This window comes from Cydia splendana, chromosome 10 (genome assembly GCF_910591565.1).
Source record: "Cydia splendana chromosome 10, ilCydSple1.2, whole genome shotgun sequence".
NCBI classification, from domain to species: Eukaryota; Metazoa; Arthropoda; class Insecta; order Lepidoptera; family Tortricidae; genus Cydia; species Cydia splendana.
In genome coordinates, this window is record NC_085969.1 from 5,159,098 (window position 1) to 5,174,861 (window position 15,764).

Genomic DNA, 15,764 nt, shown 5'->3' on the forward strand with positions numbered 1-15,764 from the left:
TTGTACATAAGTACTACATACTCATTTTATGAATGCACATTCCCAGCTCGCTGTACATTATTAGGGTCAAACAGATCACTGTGTTATGTCTTTCCTGTAGACATACACAAGAGTTAAGGGCTATAACGGTTAATTTTCTTATTTAACCCTTATCCACGTGAAAAGGTCCTCCTTTTATTTAAAGAACTATGATAAAATCATTACTTATATGCCCACAAGCTGTTAACTATTGCCCACAGGAGAGAAAACTAGTGTGTTCGCGCGAACAGCACATTTTTCTCTCCTGCGGGCAATAAAAAAGAAAATTAACCTTTACAGCCCTTAACTCTTGTGTATGTCTACAGGAAAGACATAACACAGTGATCTGTTTGACCCATTAATTATTACCTATACCGTAGTTCGATCCACCCCAATGCGCGCACAAAGGCATACTCGTATATCTATAAATAGATAGGGGTGAGGTCGATAACCGGTGCACTGCAGTTTATAATGAAATATCTTCCCACTCGTTCACCTGGGCCTTTACTATTGGAATCTCTCATCGTGTGACGTCAGTCGAGAAAGCTTCGAATTATTTTAGATGTCTAGGTCTAGTCTTTATCTAACTGAGGCGGGTTATCGGAAGTTAATTAGCAAACCCGTTATCAATGTAACAATTTACTAAAACTTTTTTCAAATCCTCAATGTTTAATTGCTAATAAACGCCCATGATCCATGATACAAAGCAGGCGTTGTAGGCGTTGAAGCTTCACGCCACTCTACTCGTCACGCCGAACGCTAGACGCCGGCCTATCAGGCCGCACACTTAAGGGGCCCATTGATTAACAGTCCGCCGGACGGTATCGGCCTGTCAGTTAGAACAAAATTTTGACAGTTCCGAACAGCTGACAGGCCGATACCTCCCGGCGGACTGTTAATCAGTGGGCCCCTTTAGATTTCGATAGGTTATTAATCTGGAAATCGTCTTAATACCTTTATTTGGTTCTAAATTCGAGTTTGCTCCATTCCAGGAGTTGTGGAATTTTTTTTTCTCTTCTTCAGTTTTTTGCTTGTAGTTTAAAAACGGTACGTCCGACGGAAAATTTGTTCTAATCATGATAAAAATTGACATCTGTGGATCAGAAAAGTACTATGAATTCGTAGTCAAAGATGTATATAATATGAATTCGTAGTGTAATAAATGGTCACCACTTTGAAGTTCTTTTTTTTTTGTAGAATCGTGTTAAAATCCAAAAAAAAACAAATCACCTGTGTCTGATTCACAACAACCTTACTGGTATTGACATTGTAATTGATGGTGGGTTCTTTCTACATCGAGTGGTTTTGTCAAACCAAGGTAAAATGTATCTCCCAAGGCTCCCAAAATTTATCCACGCCTCCTGGGATGGAGCATCAAACTAAGTGAAGGTATTAAAATATTTATAATGATTTCCAGCTTGCTGGGAATTAATTACTCAAAACTCTTTTTTTGGATCTAATTTGACTGGCCTATTACCGTTGTTACCAGCAATTTTTAGTCCTAGGTATTAAAGATCCGTTAGGGGAACTGTAGCTACCTTTACGAAATTTAAGAAGATTCGTATAGGCTCCTTAGGACCTGCGTCCTACACGTAGTAATATGCCTCAATTCGTTTTCGACTCTTTGTCAATTCGACGTTACATTTAAGCTGGCAAGTTTTGAAACCCAGTCAGGAGGATAGTGAGCGAGTATTCTGTAAACTCGTGGTAAGGGTACCGGTATAGTCCTACGTGAGGACTTTGGCGTACTATCGTAGTAAAATAACCATTTACTACGATAGTACGCCAAAGTCCTTGCTTGTGTAGTAATGTTGTTGGAAACGTAACTGTATTATGACACAACCAAAGATTTAAAATTGAATTCAATTGAGTACCTAAATTTATTTCAGAACTGTGTCCGTAATTTTGGTTAGGCTTACTTGCAACATTCACTAACCCGGGGTTAACCGGTTAAACCTGGTGTTACCATGGTTACCAGTACAATTTGACACTGGTTTAACGGTTTAACTGGTTAACCTCGGGTTAGTGGGATGGTGCAAGTGGCGCTTAGTAGGATAACATTTACTATTTTAACCTAGTGGTAATCGTATCATAAAATTGACTTAAAACACTAATGCAAAATTTTACTTTTCCTATTGAATGTTTCCTGGTCGGTGAGCGGATCCGCGTTCACTGTAAAGGGGCCCACAGATTACCAGTTCGCCGGACGGTATCGGCCTGTCAGCAAAATTTTGACAGTTCCGAACAACTGACAGGCCGATACCGTCCAGCGGACTGTTAATCAGTGGGCCCCTTTAAAGATCGCCTGGGCCGTCTAAATACAACGCGACTACGCAATTATCACAAGTTCGCGCGAATTTTACACCCACGCCACATAAATGATTTATCTAGTAAAACGACGAACGACCTGACTTTAACCTACATTATTTGATCATGTAATGTTTTCGTCTACCCTCAACTGGCTTAAGGAGCCATTTGAGGGTAGATTTTGTTTAAGTTGTTCCGTATTAATATGTAGGTATTAGGTACACATTTTGTACCTTTCAGAGTATGGTTAGAAATAAGAATTTCACCCATAGTCCAAAATGATCTCACACACGTTTTTATTCTCCTAACTAGAAACTCTATCCACATAATTTTGAACACTTCTCCCGCTTACCTACTTCTGCACCCTGTCAACATAGTACCCAAAGGAAATCGAGTGTGGATTTTCAACCCTAACGGTTTTATAAATACCCACTGGCTCGGCCATTGTAAAAACGTGGTCACCCGAGCGAGTGCACAATCTGCCCTGGCGAGGGTGTCCTCACGGCTTTAAATAGGCGGACTTTGAAATGGATTTTCGTATGTTTTTGTTATATTCTGAACTAGGTCTACCAACCTCGTAAGACCCATGCCAATTTTTGCGCTTTGAATTTGGAACTTTCTTTTATTTCTTTTATTTTCTTTTCTTTCTTTTATTTTTTTTCAGTTAGAACAACATTTTGACAGTTCCGAACAACTGACAGGCCGATACCGTCCGGCGGACTGTTAACCAGTGGGCCCCTTAAGAGTTTATAACTCAAATTTAGTTTGTACTTGTACAAGTACGCGGGGACTGAGGGGCTACCGCGAAAACCGATATTCGCAAATTGCGGGGATCTTTCTCTTTTACTCCAATGAAGGCGTAATAAGAGTGACAGAGAAAAATGCCCGCAATTTGCGAACTTCGATTTTCGCGGTTACAGCCCTGCGCGGACAAAATGATTAGCGGGACTCATTGAGTAATTAATAAAATAACTTACAGTCGGTCCATAAAAAGTCTGCAGCGGATTTGATAGCCCACGCAGTGGAAGTCTCATTTATACGTCATAATTTCATAGAAGTTTGACGTTTAAAATAACACTTGCACTGCGAGGGCTATCAAATCCGCTGCAGACTATTCTTGGTCTGACTCTAACTAAATTATTTTATAAAGATATAAATTATATTGTATTTGTAATTGTATTGTATTGTATATTGCTCAATGTCATACAACCGATTTTGTAACAGGTACACTTACATAGTTTGCAAGTACTATTTTTTTGTGTAAGCAGTGGCAAAATATTAAGTACAAACATTAACAGGTACAAAGCTTAACATTAAGCGGGCCATTGGCTTGTTTGCAACCGACGTGGTATAAAAAAAACTTGAACGGAAAGTAACCGACCAACTCGTCGTCTCGTTATCGTTATCATTACCAAATCCGAAACAAAACACACTTCACCACAGAATTAACAATCGCCAACAAAAAAAAAAACAAAAGAATTTCCCGTACCGGGAATCGAACCCGAGCCTCCTGGGTGAAAGCCAGGTATCCTAGCCACTAGACCATACGGGATGTTATTGTCATTGTCGAAATTTAGCTAAAAACTCTTAATACAATTAATAATAATACCATTTTCACTGTTTTGTTATGTAAAATGGTGATAATTAGCCAAGAACACTGTTAAAATATTACTTTACTACACAAACGACTATAACCGATTAGCTGCCATTATTACCATGTCAGCTACAAGAATAAATTCTTGCCTTTAGCGACATCTAGCGGATTTGAGTAGCATTCGGAAGAACGGTGCGAAAGGACCGGAGCGCAGGCAAAGAGTACATAGGTAGAGTCACATTATTTTGATAGATGGCGTTGTGCTGAACAGTGTTGTGTCACGAAATACAAACTTAATAGCTCTTTTAGTAATGTTGCACTTGTGCTGTAGATGGCGTTGACGTTTTCTCCAACTATTTATTACAATTTCAGATTACTAAATGAACCTAGATTTACAGTAGTGTCGATAAAATTTCATAGATGGCGCTTTTATCAAATTAGCTTAAAATGAAATTGGCTTTTAATAGTTCAATGCTGCCCTACTTAGCCAAATAGCGCTATCTCAAAAGAAAATTCATTGCTAACTTATACTTTAGTTTCTATGTATAGCTTATGGTTCTATTTTCAAAATCATTTGTTTTTGAGATAGCGCTATTCGGCTTAGAAGTGCAGAAGGGGTGCTGTAACTTAATTTTTGTACCATGGTATAATAATATACTCCGCCTGGTACTCCATTCCCGTCTTTTCTAGGTCACCTAACTGACACAAGCCTACGTCATCATGCGACAGCGCTATATGATAATATGCGATAGCACTATATATAGCGGCCATGTTATTGTGACGTAGGCCTGTGTCACTCTGGGAATAGAAGACCATGTTTTATTAGACCATGTTTTGTACTTACATTTTAGTGACTGAATATTTTTTACAATAGCATCATCCTGGTGTAGTTCGGGCTTTTTTGCCACGGTTCATCGGCAAAGCCCGGACGACGGGAGCAAAAATGCACTTTTCACTAGTGTTTAGTTAAATATCAACTTTTCTATCGACATCCATACGAACAATTTTTGAATCAGAAATTTATTGATCAAACATATTATCTTACATGTCAGGTTGTTACGCAATATTACATCAGGTAAGCTTATTATACAGGATGGCCCGTTTAGATCGGTCAGTATGGGAAAATCTGAAACTATAAGACATACGACGATCTCTTCTTAGGAACCATGTCATCGATTTTAGTAACAAGAAAAACTTCATTCATATATTTAATAAAAAATGTGTACTCAGCTCGGGAATCGAACCCGGACGTTTTGAAAAATAAACCTAACACTATTTCTATTTAGATATCGATTGTGTAGGTCTTACTTGGTCTTACGCAGTACATGTTACTATGAAACGTGATATCTGAAATTATGAATAAAATGCATTGTTTTCATATCCTTTAATTTATTTTAGTAAGTTTTCGAAATGACCACCATTTTTTTTAATACTGTACACGTACACATTTTTTTAAATGTATGAATGCAGTTTTTCTTGTTACTAAAATCGATGACAGTCATGGTTCCTAAGAAGAGAGCGTCGTATGTCTTATAGTTTCAGATTTTCCCATACTGACTGATCTAAATGGGCCACCCTGTATAATAAGCTTACCTAGGTACCTGATGTAATATTGTGTAACAACCTGACATGTAAGATAATAAGTTTGATCAATAAATTTCTGATTCAAAAACTGTTCGTATGGATGTCGATAGAATAGTCGATATTTAATTAAGCACTAGTGAAAAGTGCATTTTTGCTCCCGTCGTCCGGGATTTGCATCAGAGCCTGAGATCGGATGGGTTTGGCAAGATTATAATTTATAATTATAACATTTTTTAATAAGTAGGTTCGATCATTCTGTGTAGTGTGTACCTACAATATTTTTCCCAATAAGGTTTTTCTGAAGTAATTTACTCTACTATTTATTATGAAATCTATTTGGGATAGAAAAAAAACACCGTTGAATGCATCAAAGATATTGTTAATGTATAGCTTAATATTTTAAATATTGCGTATAATTTGTCAAAGAATAATGCAAACACAGCAACGTTAATATGAATATCTCTTTATTTTTAACAATAAACTCTAGACAGGAGGTATTTTATCACTTATTTTATTAATCTATCTAACTATTTACTAAATAATTTGCCACGTACATTCAGAAAGATAGAATTACTTCTTACATTATGGGTAACAAGTAAATAGGTACTCTTATTTATAATTAAAACAAATGTGCAAATTCAATGACTAGAACGTTTAATACTGTTTTTTTCTTCACCAAATCATATTTCTTATAAATTAAACCATCGATACTTCGAACCGTATTTATTAACATAAAATATGATACTGATTTTATTTTAACATAATGTTGCTCTAGCATACATTTAGAGCGGGACCAATGACTGACCAAAAGTGGAACTGTCATTAGTTCAATTTTCTGTGAAAATATGAAGTTTATAGCATTTCCACATTTTTTCATTTCAAAGTCGTTGCGTTGGTCTGACTATATTAACTTCGCAATATCTTGAATCATTCGAAGGGCGATGCACAGTTATTATTAAACAATTGATATCATATTTTATATTTCTCAATACCCTTTATTCACAGCAATTAAAACAACATTTCTTGGTTTCCTTCATGTATATACACAATGAAAGGTATTTTATAGGTACTTAATTACAATCTACGCCATCGGGTTCTAAATTTATCAATAACAAAAGGAGATTTAAAACAAAAGGGTTACTTAAGTAATTCAAAAACAAAAACAATTGAAAAGGTATTACATTTTTAAAATACTGGCGGGACACCGCTCTGGACCGAGCAAAGTGGCGTGCTCTTGTGTTGGAGGCCAAGACTCATTTTAGGTCATCGCGCCAACCAAGTAGGTAAGTTTTAAATTTTTAAAGACCAATAAAGTTATTATGCACGTTTGGTAATCTAACATACAAAGCTTTGTGCATTTATTGCGTCATATTTTCGTATCAATAATAATATTTTATAGGATATCAACGATACTAAAGATAATAGTGATATCTACAAAGATGATTTTCAATGTTTTACCAGCCATTTTACAGTGAAAAGTTATGGGGAGGCCTAGGATATATACTGTTATATAGATAGGAATTTCGATCGGATATAGTTTTAAGACCCCATGTGACATCCTTGCGAAAATAGTTATTAATATGTTAGTTATCGATGTCATAAAAAGTGGTAACATGACATTTGGTACTGTTGTTATGACACCCAAAACACCATTAGAGTAGAGTAAAAAATTATGTTCATATTACAAGATTATAATTATTATACTTAAAATAAAATAGAGCTGTAATTTAATGTATAAAAAATATTTCGGAATCTTAGATAAAGAAAAAGTAAATAGGTATTACAAACAGGCAAACGTACATTAAAAACAATTTGACTAGATCAAAAGTAACATTATAAAATAAACAACAAAGTTTACGAAATTCAATAGACTAGTAATAATCCTTTACGCTTCAACACACGTACTTTTAGTCATTTGCGTGACATATTTCGTAGACCCTAGGTCTCCATTTCCAAGCACTAACAGTGCGTGAGCAGCGGCCACGATAGCCGCGCGCCGTTGTACTAAAAATACATGATTTAAATCGTAAATTATACTTCTTAATTGTCACATTGGCTATGGTCTCAGAGGTACTAAAAAAAATTTGAACCAGGCAAACAATAGCAGCGCGTCACATGAGGTCTTCCGCAGCGGGCCTCTAGGCCTCCGTCTAGTGCGCGTCTCGCCGCCTCCGGCCGGGGCCGCCCTCGTAGTTGGCCGCTGCGAGGCCGAGCAGGTGCTTGGCCTGCATGGCGCCGGAGTAGCCGCGGCTGAGACCCAGGTCTATGGCGCGTTTCTCGCTGGAAAATTTAATAAATGCGTTAAAAATGTATTTTTATAAAGTCAGCTTGATACGATAAGACCATCGCTTATAGCGAACTGAGGCCAATTTAATTGTTTTATTTGAGATATATTTATTTTGTTTCCTTATCAGAACTGTTGGATGTATCGATCTAGGCAATAATAAGTGTTTTGAAAATACCTCTGTAAATGGAAGTTCCGATGTGTTTCGTACATAGGTATAGGCATTTTTATTGTAAAGGCACTCTAGGCCTAAGGAACGGTACTATATAACACCTATAAATAATGGTGCCAAAAATACCAAAATATTCATAAGTGTATCTACTTCTAATGAATTTGAGTTATGTTTTAATTGTTATAAATCTAACTTTATTCTTCCTACTTTATTAGAGAAATAATTTAAAAAGATACTATCTAATATCTGCCTATAGGTAATAGCTAAATACTGTGTATGTCAATGTAATTATAATTAATGCGATTTTTCTAGAAAAATCGCATTAATTATAATGTCTAGTCTAGACATTAAAAGCAAAACAATAATAATGATAATAGATCTATTGAGAAATACGAGTATAATGCCTAAAGGAAAAGTTTGAAATAAAAACCTTAACACAATATCAGTAAAAGCGTAGAATTATTTTGAGCCCGTATTTACACAGGTATACAACTTTTCCTTAAAACGCCATTTGCAATGTTAAATGTTCCGACATACTTGACGAAACACGTAACGGACACAAAATAACCGCAGAGTTTTACAAACTTTTACAAAATGTTGTACCTATTTAAAAATAATCCTTTGCGCTTTAATAAGTATTTCTGAAAAATATTCATTCATTTTCTACGATTAGGTTACAGTCAGCTGCAGATTAAAGGTTAGCTTACGTAGGTACAATATTATAAATTACTTGTGGTATATTAATCATCTTTTTCTCTCCACATATTTCTCTTATCTTGTCTAAAGAAAACTAAAAGATTTGAATTATGAATGAAGTTTATCTTTATCTTCAAGATACATACCTAAACACGACGATTTAAGAATGATGACTTTTTGACGCTAATAGTGGGTGTATTGTGTTAGCAACTTTAACACTATGCTGGACACTACTCGACACATTAGACAAAAATACCATGGGATTACGCCTATTAGCGTCTAGTGTCTGTCAACCAAGGTGGCATTTAAAGTACAGTCTACACCCAAACAAGTTCTTTCATCTATGCATATTAAAATAAATTAAACTTCGTTTTATGAATTAATATCTTTATCATGCAAATATGCAAGCGCTATTAAAATAATCAATTATTCATGCACAAAAATACAACGACATTCATAATTTTCATGCAAAAACGTACCTAGTAATGTCATCTTTATAACTGTGGAAAAATAAAAACATGTCAAAATGATAATTAAGGTACATGCACTAAAATGCATAATATTCATTCGCTTTCAAGACGTACCTAGTAATGTCGTCTTTAAAGCTGTGGACAGACGAAAACAGGTCAAAATATGAAAAATTTAGGTCAAGATTACTTCAATCAGGTTTCCAATATGAAAAATCTTCATATTTATTAGTATCATTAGAAAAAATACGTTGTTCACTTCAAGCTTTTAATTATTTTTCTCAAGGGTCTACCATAAGCATTTATTTTTCATCAGTTGATGTAATAAAAATATATTATTGGGTTAATAAGAATTTAAAAAAACTAACCTAAAGATTTTCTGCACGAGCCTTGATTAGAGTAATCTTTAAATTATCAGTAACGTTTAAAATTTTAAGTTGCATTGCCAATTCATTTCAATTTAAAGATGAATACAATTAATTTAGAAAACACATGACGGAGAATAGTCATGCAAAAATGTACACTTAGCCGATTTTTTTAATAGTAGAAAATGTTATGTCTGTACAGTAAGTACCGGTCAAAAATAATTATCAACTATGTGTGAATTATCACCAGGGTAAGTATACCCATAGTTGCCTTATAGTCTGTAACGCGCTGGCCACGACATTGCGCGACTGGCTTCGGCTAAGGCGACAACCATAGATTGGAGCGAGACACAGCAATCGGACCTTTCGTTCCCACCTATGGTTGTCGCCTTGGCCGAAGCCGTCGTGCAATGTCGTGGCCAGGCCATAAACCGACGACAGGCCGACAGACCGACGTTACGGGGCCCACAGATTACCAGTTTGCCAGACGATATCAGCCTGTCAGTTGTTCGGAGCTGTCAAAATTTTCCTTTCACTGACAGGCCGATATCGCCCGGCGGACTGATAATCAGTGGGCCAGTTTACGGTATGGAAATATTACAGCGGTTGTTAATAAATAGTTATTATGGACCGGTACTGTTGACGATATCTTTTGTAGGTCACATTGTCCTTCTTGATGAGGATATAGTAATGGATGAAAGGAACTTACTTCTCCATTTTGCGTTCCATCTGGATGAGGTTTCCAAGGCGGTTCAGCATGTCCATGATCTCTTCAGGGTCGTAGGGGCCATCGTTGCGGTAGTAGTTGTTTTGACTGTAAATTATATAATAAACATATTAAAGAAGGAAGTTTTTTCTTGTTTATACCATAAAAGATCATGGTAAGTTAAAGTCTAGAATTTAGCTTCACAATCGGACCGGACGCGTGTTCCAAGTCGAATGTACGAGTAAGTGTATGTATTCTCAAAACCCGTATCTACTTAATCTTCTTATATAAGTCTTGGTAAGGTATTAGTGCAAGACGTGTTCAAGAATATGTAGGCGAGAAGCCATTTCGAAACTACGAAAGAGTCACGATCCTCAGTAATGAGGAAACGACGAAGGAAATGATAATGAGGACTAAATACAACTACCTGGGGTAAGACGCCGCCGGCACCGCCAGGAGGAGACCCACCAGCGCGCAGCTTGCCAGGACGCAGCTTGCTCGAACCATTCTGGAACCAACAATAAAAGATGTTAATACCACATCCTATGTTTTTTTCTTTTCGATGTGGCGCGCGCACAGCTCTTGTGAGCAAGGACCCCGCTAAGGATACGGGCGAGCCTTGCTCATATGCATATCTGTCGCCAGTTTTCCCTTAGTCGCCTTATACGACACCCACGGGACGAGATGGGGTGGTGCTATTCTTTTCTGATGCCGGCACCACACGGCACCCACATCTTATGTTCGCGATAAACTCAAAACTACGGAACGGATTTTCATGCGGTTTTCACCTAGATATCAATAGAGTGGTTCTTGAGGAAGGTTCAGGTGTATAATTTGTTAAAGGTAACCCGTGCGTTAGCCGGGGCGCGTCGCTAGTTCATTCATAAAGTGGACTTACACTTTTGTAGCTGGGTGTACAGTCACCTGCAATAATATCTTACACAACGAAGGCCGCAAAAATATCTGACACGATTTTATTTGTAGCGCAATAAGAGCGCGTTCATACTTTTGCGGCCTTCGTTGTGTAACATATTATTGCAGGTCACTGTACAATAAGAGCATAGAACAACCCATATATGTCGAAGACGAATTGAGTATTTCTGCTAATTTATATGCTCTGCTTTTCACTGATTGCGAGGAAAATATACGGAGATATTATGTATCCAAACGTGATTTATGACATTTATATTCAGGACTAAATAACTTACATACTACCCAATGGTTGTAGGGTATGGCAGACTTTGGACTTTACTGGTAAATCGATAAGGGTATTAATATATTAATTTATGCATTAGGACATTTGCCAATTCATGCCAGATCTGCAGCAAAACCATTTTATGCTGCCTACGCACGACATAAAGACTAACTTTACGAGCATTAGAAGAGAAAAGTCAATTAAGTACCTACTGCATTGTGAAGTTGAAAGGTTACCAATAAAATTACCCGATTTCCATTTAACAACTTGCCACGGTTTTGATACGACCTTGAAAATCGCTTTATTTATTAAAAATTATGAATCTGAATTGGGCTCTAGGACAAACAGGAAATCAAAAAGATCAATTGAGAAACTAGACTTATATCGCCCGGGATATGGACCGCAGCCAACGCGCACGAATGAGGGTAGACCGAGCGCGGTCTACACAACTTTGACACCCACCCGCTATCTTCAGTTACCCGTGAACAAGATGCATGTAACTGCGTCTAAATATCGGGAGCTCGAAAACAATACAAAAGGTAATCACGGTCCATATCCCGGTCGATATGTCGGCGGCCGATCGTAAGATCAGGCATATCGTGAAATTCCTAGGCATATCGTGAAACGTGAAAATCTTTGACTCGTTCCCTGAGTCGACGGAGCCCCGCGTACTCCTATTTCTGGGCAGTTTGCCCTTCGGGCATCTGAAGCAACCTAACGAACTTATCCTACTTATATATTGGTTTAATGTGGCTATCGTCAAAACATTACACAGGAACATTACGATCTGCCTGATCTTACGATCGGCCGCCGACAGATATAAGTCTAATGAAATTAATCGTGAATCATTCAAAACTGTTATCAATTGATTTTAAGTTCATCAAACGAGGAAGGTTGAAAAAAAAAACAATTCTACGCCTTTTGTTTTGACGGAAATGTGAGGTAGAAGTTTAATTGTTTTTGTTTCTTAAACTTATGATTGATTAGCTTTGGATTAAAATATTATCTTACAGAGAACTCCAAAATTGGTAGTTAATCCCACGTGCTATTAAAATTAGGAAACTCCAATAAGAACTTCAATCTTTGTTTGATATACACAATCTTTGTATGACCGAGTAACGTTTTGGGATCTTAATTTTACTTCGGATTACTGAAACAGACAAGTATAAGGATTGACTCACGCTAGACCGGGCCGTGCCCGGACCGACGCGTCCGACATGTCATTTTCTATGACGGCTGATCGATCACGTGGTGCTTTCCATAGAAAACGAAGCTCCGGAAGCTCCGGCCCGGCTACGGCTCGGTCTAACGTGAGTCGTCCTTAATATCTACTTAATTAACGATTCAATATTTGCTATAATAATTATAAAGTCTAATACGAACCTCTCTTTGCTTGGAAGTACTTTATGGTTGGACCCAGAAACGTAGAGACTGTCTAAGCTAATTTTGCACCAATTCAAATATAACAAAGTGAGAGATTGTCAAAATAAACGTCATATTTCTCTAGAAATTTGACATTTAATGATTTATTCAATTCATAAAAATGTTTACATGACATTACAGTTAAACCGTCACGAAACTTAGACTAAAAGGAATAACAATACTTATAACAGCAACAATTATAACAACAATAATAATGATGATGTGATAACAAGTTTTATTGAGCTTACTGTGGGGCTAGATCGATTTGTGTACGATCGTTCCATACTTGACGACCGGTCTGGCCTAGTGGGTAATGACCCTGCCTATGAAGCCGATGGTCCCGGGTTCGAATCCTGGTAAGGGCATTTATTTGTATACAGATATTTGTTCCTGAGTCATGGTTGTTTTCTATGTATTAAGTATTTATATATTATATATATCGTTGTCTGAGTACCCACAACACAAGCCTTCTTGAGCTTACCGTGGGGCTTAGTCAATGTGTGTAAAAATGTCCTATAATATTTATTTATTATTTATTTATTTATACTTAATATCTATTTATTTATGTCGCCACATTTTATCATTGCTAATGCCAAGCAGACGTCGGATTTTAAGGTAAAAACAATGAAATTATATCGCGGTAGACCCGTTTGTGTAATTAAATAAATGCCACACAAAGTTATATTCGTCTGACTCTATTTACGTCACAACCAATTGTCGGTGCAGTGCAATAGGTAATTTGATTGTGGTGGCTCTTAGCCCGACCCTAATGCCTTCGGATTGACTGGACGGTAACCACTATAGTCGCAGTTTCATTGACTAGTTTAAATTTAAATCGACAAATTAATCTTAGTGTGTGTTAGTGCAGATTGAAATCTTAGTGTTCCCCACAGATTTATAGTGATTGACGCCTACGCTTAAAGATAATTAAAGTGTGAATAAAGCAATTACTATGAACGTTTCATGAGTGCGAAAGGGCACACTACAAATGAAAAAACGTGACCACTTTTGAGCTTCATCATCATCATCATCATCATCATTTCAGCCTATATACGTCCCACTGCTGGGCACAGGCCTCCTCTCATGCGCGAGAGGGCTTGGGCTATAGTCCCCACGCTAGCCCAATGCGGATTGGGGACTTCACATACACCTTTGAATTTCTTCGCAGATGTATGCAGGTTTCCTCACGATGTTTTCCTTCACCGAAAAGCTAGTGGTAAATATCAAATGATATTTCGTACATAAGTTCCGAAAAACTCATTGGTACGAGCCAGGATTTGAACCCGCGACCTCCGGATTGAAAGTCGGACGTCATATCCACTCGGCTACCACCGCTTTGGGCTTCATAGCGGCCGCTAACGGCCGCGTGATGTACCAAAACGTAAGATTAGCGGACTGCAAAAGCAAAAAATATATATTTTTAAATGTTAACTATAACCTATAACTGTATAACTTTAAATGTATAACTTCGTCTCCAAAGTACCTATAGACGAATGTGTTAAAGCACAAAATTAAAATAAATACTTGAGATATGAATAGCGAATTTCTCTCAATTTTAAAATCACCTACTCGGACATCCAATTATTAAGCTATCTATCTAATTTCCATTTTCGCGTTTACCTTTGTCGGCGTTAAGTAAACGGCTTAAAATTACCTTTTTCCCCTCAAATATAATCTGGAGCCAAAACCCAAACTTTGCATATTACATTTAGGAATAAATCGTATTTAAGTAGTTCACATGGACTAAAAACTATTTGCATATAATATACTCGTACTTAAATTAATAAAAAGTAAATATAGGTACAGTCTAAACCTAAACTAATTAAAAACTAAAAGTCTATATCTAAAGAGGGGCCCCTGGCGCATCATAGTGCCAAAGATACTGGCAGCATTTCCTCACTGAATCGCAACACATACGTTGAGCGAGGAAGTTGCCAGCTCATTTGTCCCCAATGACATCAGCCGTTTGGCCAATTCCACAAACAAGGTCCACTAAAACCTTAGGTGTTCCGTGTTCCTAATAAAAGGTTCTGTTATCTTAAGGTGAAGTGAGTTTAGATCCTACGAATGTATTGAACTTGCGGTGGACCATAGTTATAGTAGGTATGGGACTTTAAAGAGATTTTTTTTGGCAGTTTTAGCATGATCAAAGCAGCCTGAATCCAGTATTTTGCACGATTATTTCCCACCGATGATAAATCCCAAAGCATTTGTTATCAACGAAAACTCGTTCCTGCAATCTGTGTCCCATCAGTCAATGCCATGCTTGTATGTAATCCTGCATGGGATTATGGGCATGGGCGTTCGTACATAATGTGGTATGATTTTAAGCTTATATTTCGTAAGTTGTTTTCCCCTAATGGTAAGCTATTTGCCGTCACTCATGGATACTCTGCTGCACCAGTACGGTTACCATCAGTTTGTCACTGACGTAAACGCCGTCGAGAACGTAATTTACTTTCTATACATCCCGTTTGCACTAATATGCGAGTGCGAGCGAGGTGTATAGAAAGTAAATTACGTTCTCGACGGCGTTTATGTCAGTGACAAACTGATGGTAACCGTACTGAAGTGTGTGTGTGTTTTTTTTCGAAAGTTTGGTGGTTGTATCGGTCCGAAAATACCGGGAGATAAAAATCAACTAAATAAAACCCTGACCAACTGTAAATTCTTTTTTTACAGTGAACTCCTAATACACATGTAAGTCGATATTATAAAAAATCTAAACCAGATACGGCTCGATTCGGAAAATGAATTAGATGTCTACTAGACTTCAACAAGTTACGATACGGATAATTTAAAGATATTTGTAAGATAGATATGTCAAATTTGACGTTTCCGCGATTCTGGAGGATTTCGACAAGTTATGACTTAGATATCCAAGTAACATCTAGTCGATATCTAATGTAGATCTAGTTGATCTCTAAATCGTCTCAAGATCTTGTGATTATCTC

At 37.1% G+C, this 15,764-nt stretch overlaps 1 protein-coding gene and 1 non-coding gene across 5 annotated transcripts in view; both read right to left on the reverse strand.

Annotated features, from left to right (window-relative positions):
- Positions 1 to 3,805: 3,805 nt before the first annotated feature.
- Trnae-uuc (transfer RNA glutamic acid (anticodon UUC)) lies at positions 3,806 to 3,877 on the reverse strand. Its single transcript has one exon. It is a non-coding gene; the product is annotated as a tRNA-Glu (tRNA).
- A 2,220-nt stretch (positions 3,878 to 6,097) lies between these two features.
- LOC134794201 (diuretic hormone class 2) overlaps positions 6,098 to 15,764 on the reverse strand; it is a 119,273-nt gene continuing 109,606 nt past the window's right edge. The window contains exons 2-6 of one of the 4 annotated variants that reach the window (XM_063765943.1): positions 10,618 to 10,701; positions 10,197 to 10,301; positions 9,240 to 9,260; positions 9,135 to 9,155; positions 6,098 to 7,783 (exon numbers count right to left, since the gene is read on the reverse strand). In XM_063765943.1, coding sequence (XP_063622013.1) covers positions 7,654 to 7,783; positions 9,135 to 9,155; positions 9,240 to 9,260; positions 10,197 to 10,301; positions 10,618 to 10,700 — 360 coding nt within the window. In that variant the 5' untranslated portion in view covers position 10,701 and the 3' untranslated portion in view covers positions 6,098 to 7,653. The remainder of the gene's footprint in view (positions 7,784 to 9,134; positions 9,156 to 9,239; positions 9,261 to 10,196; positions 10,302 to 10,617; positions 10,702 to 15,764) is intronic. The other 3 variants (XM_063765944.1, XM_063765945.1, XM_063765947.1) reach the window with 3 other exon arrangements.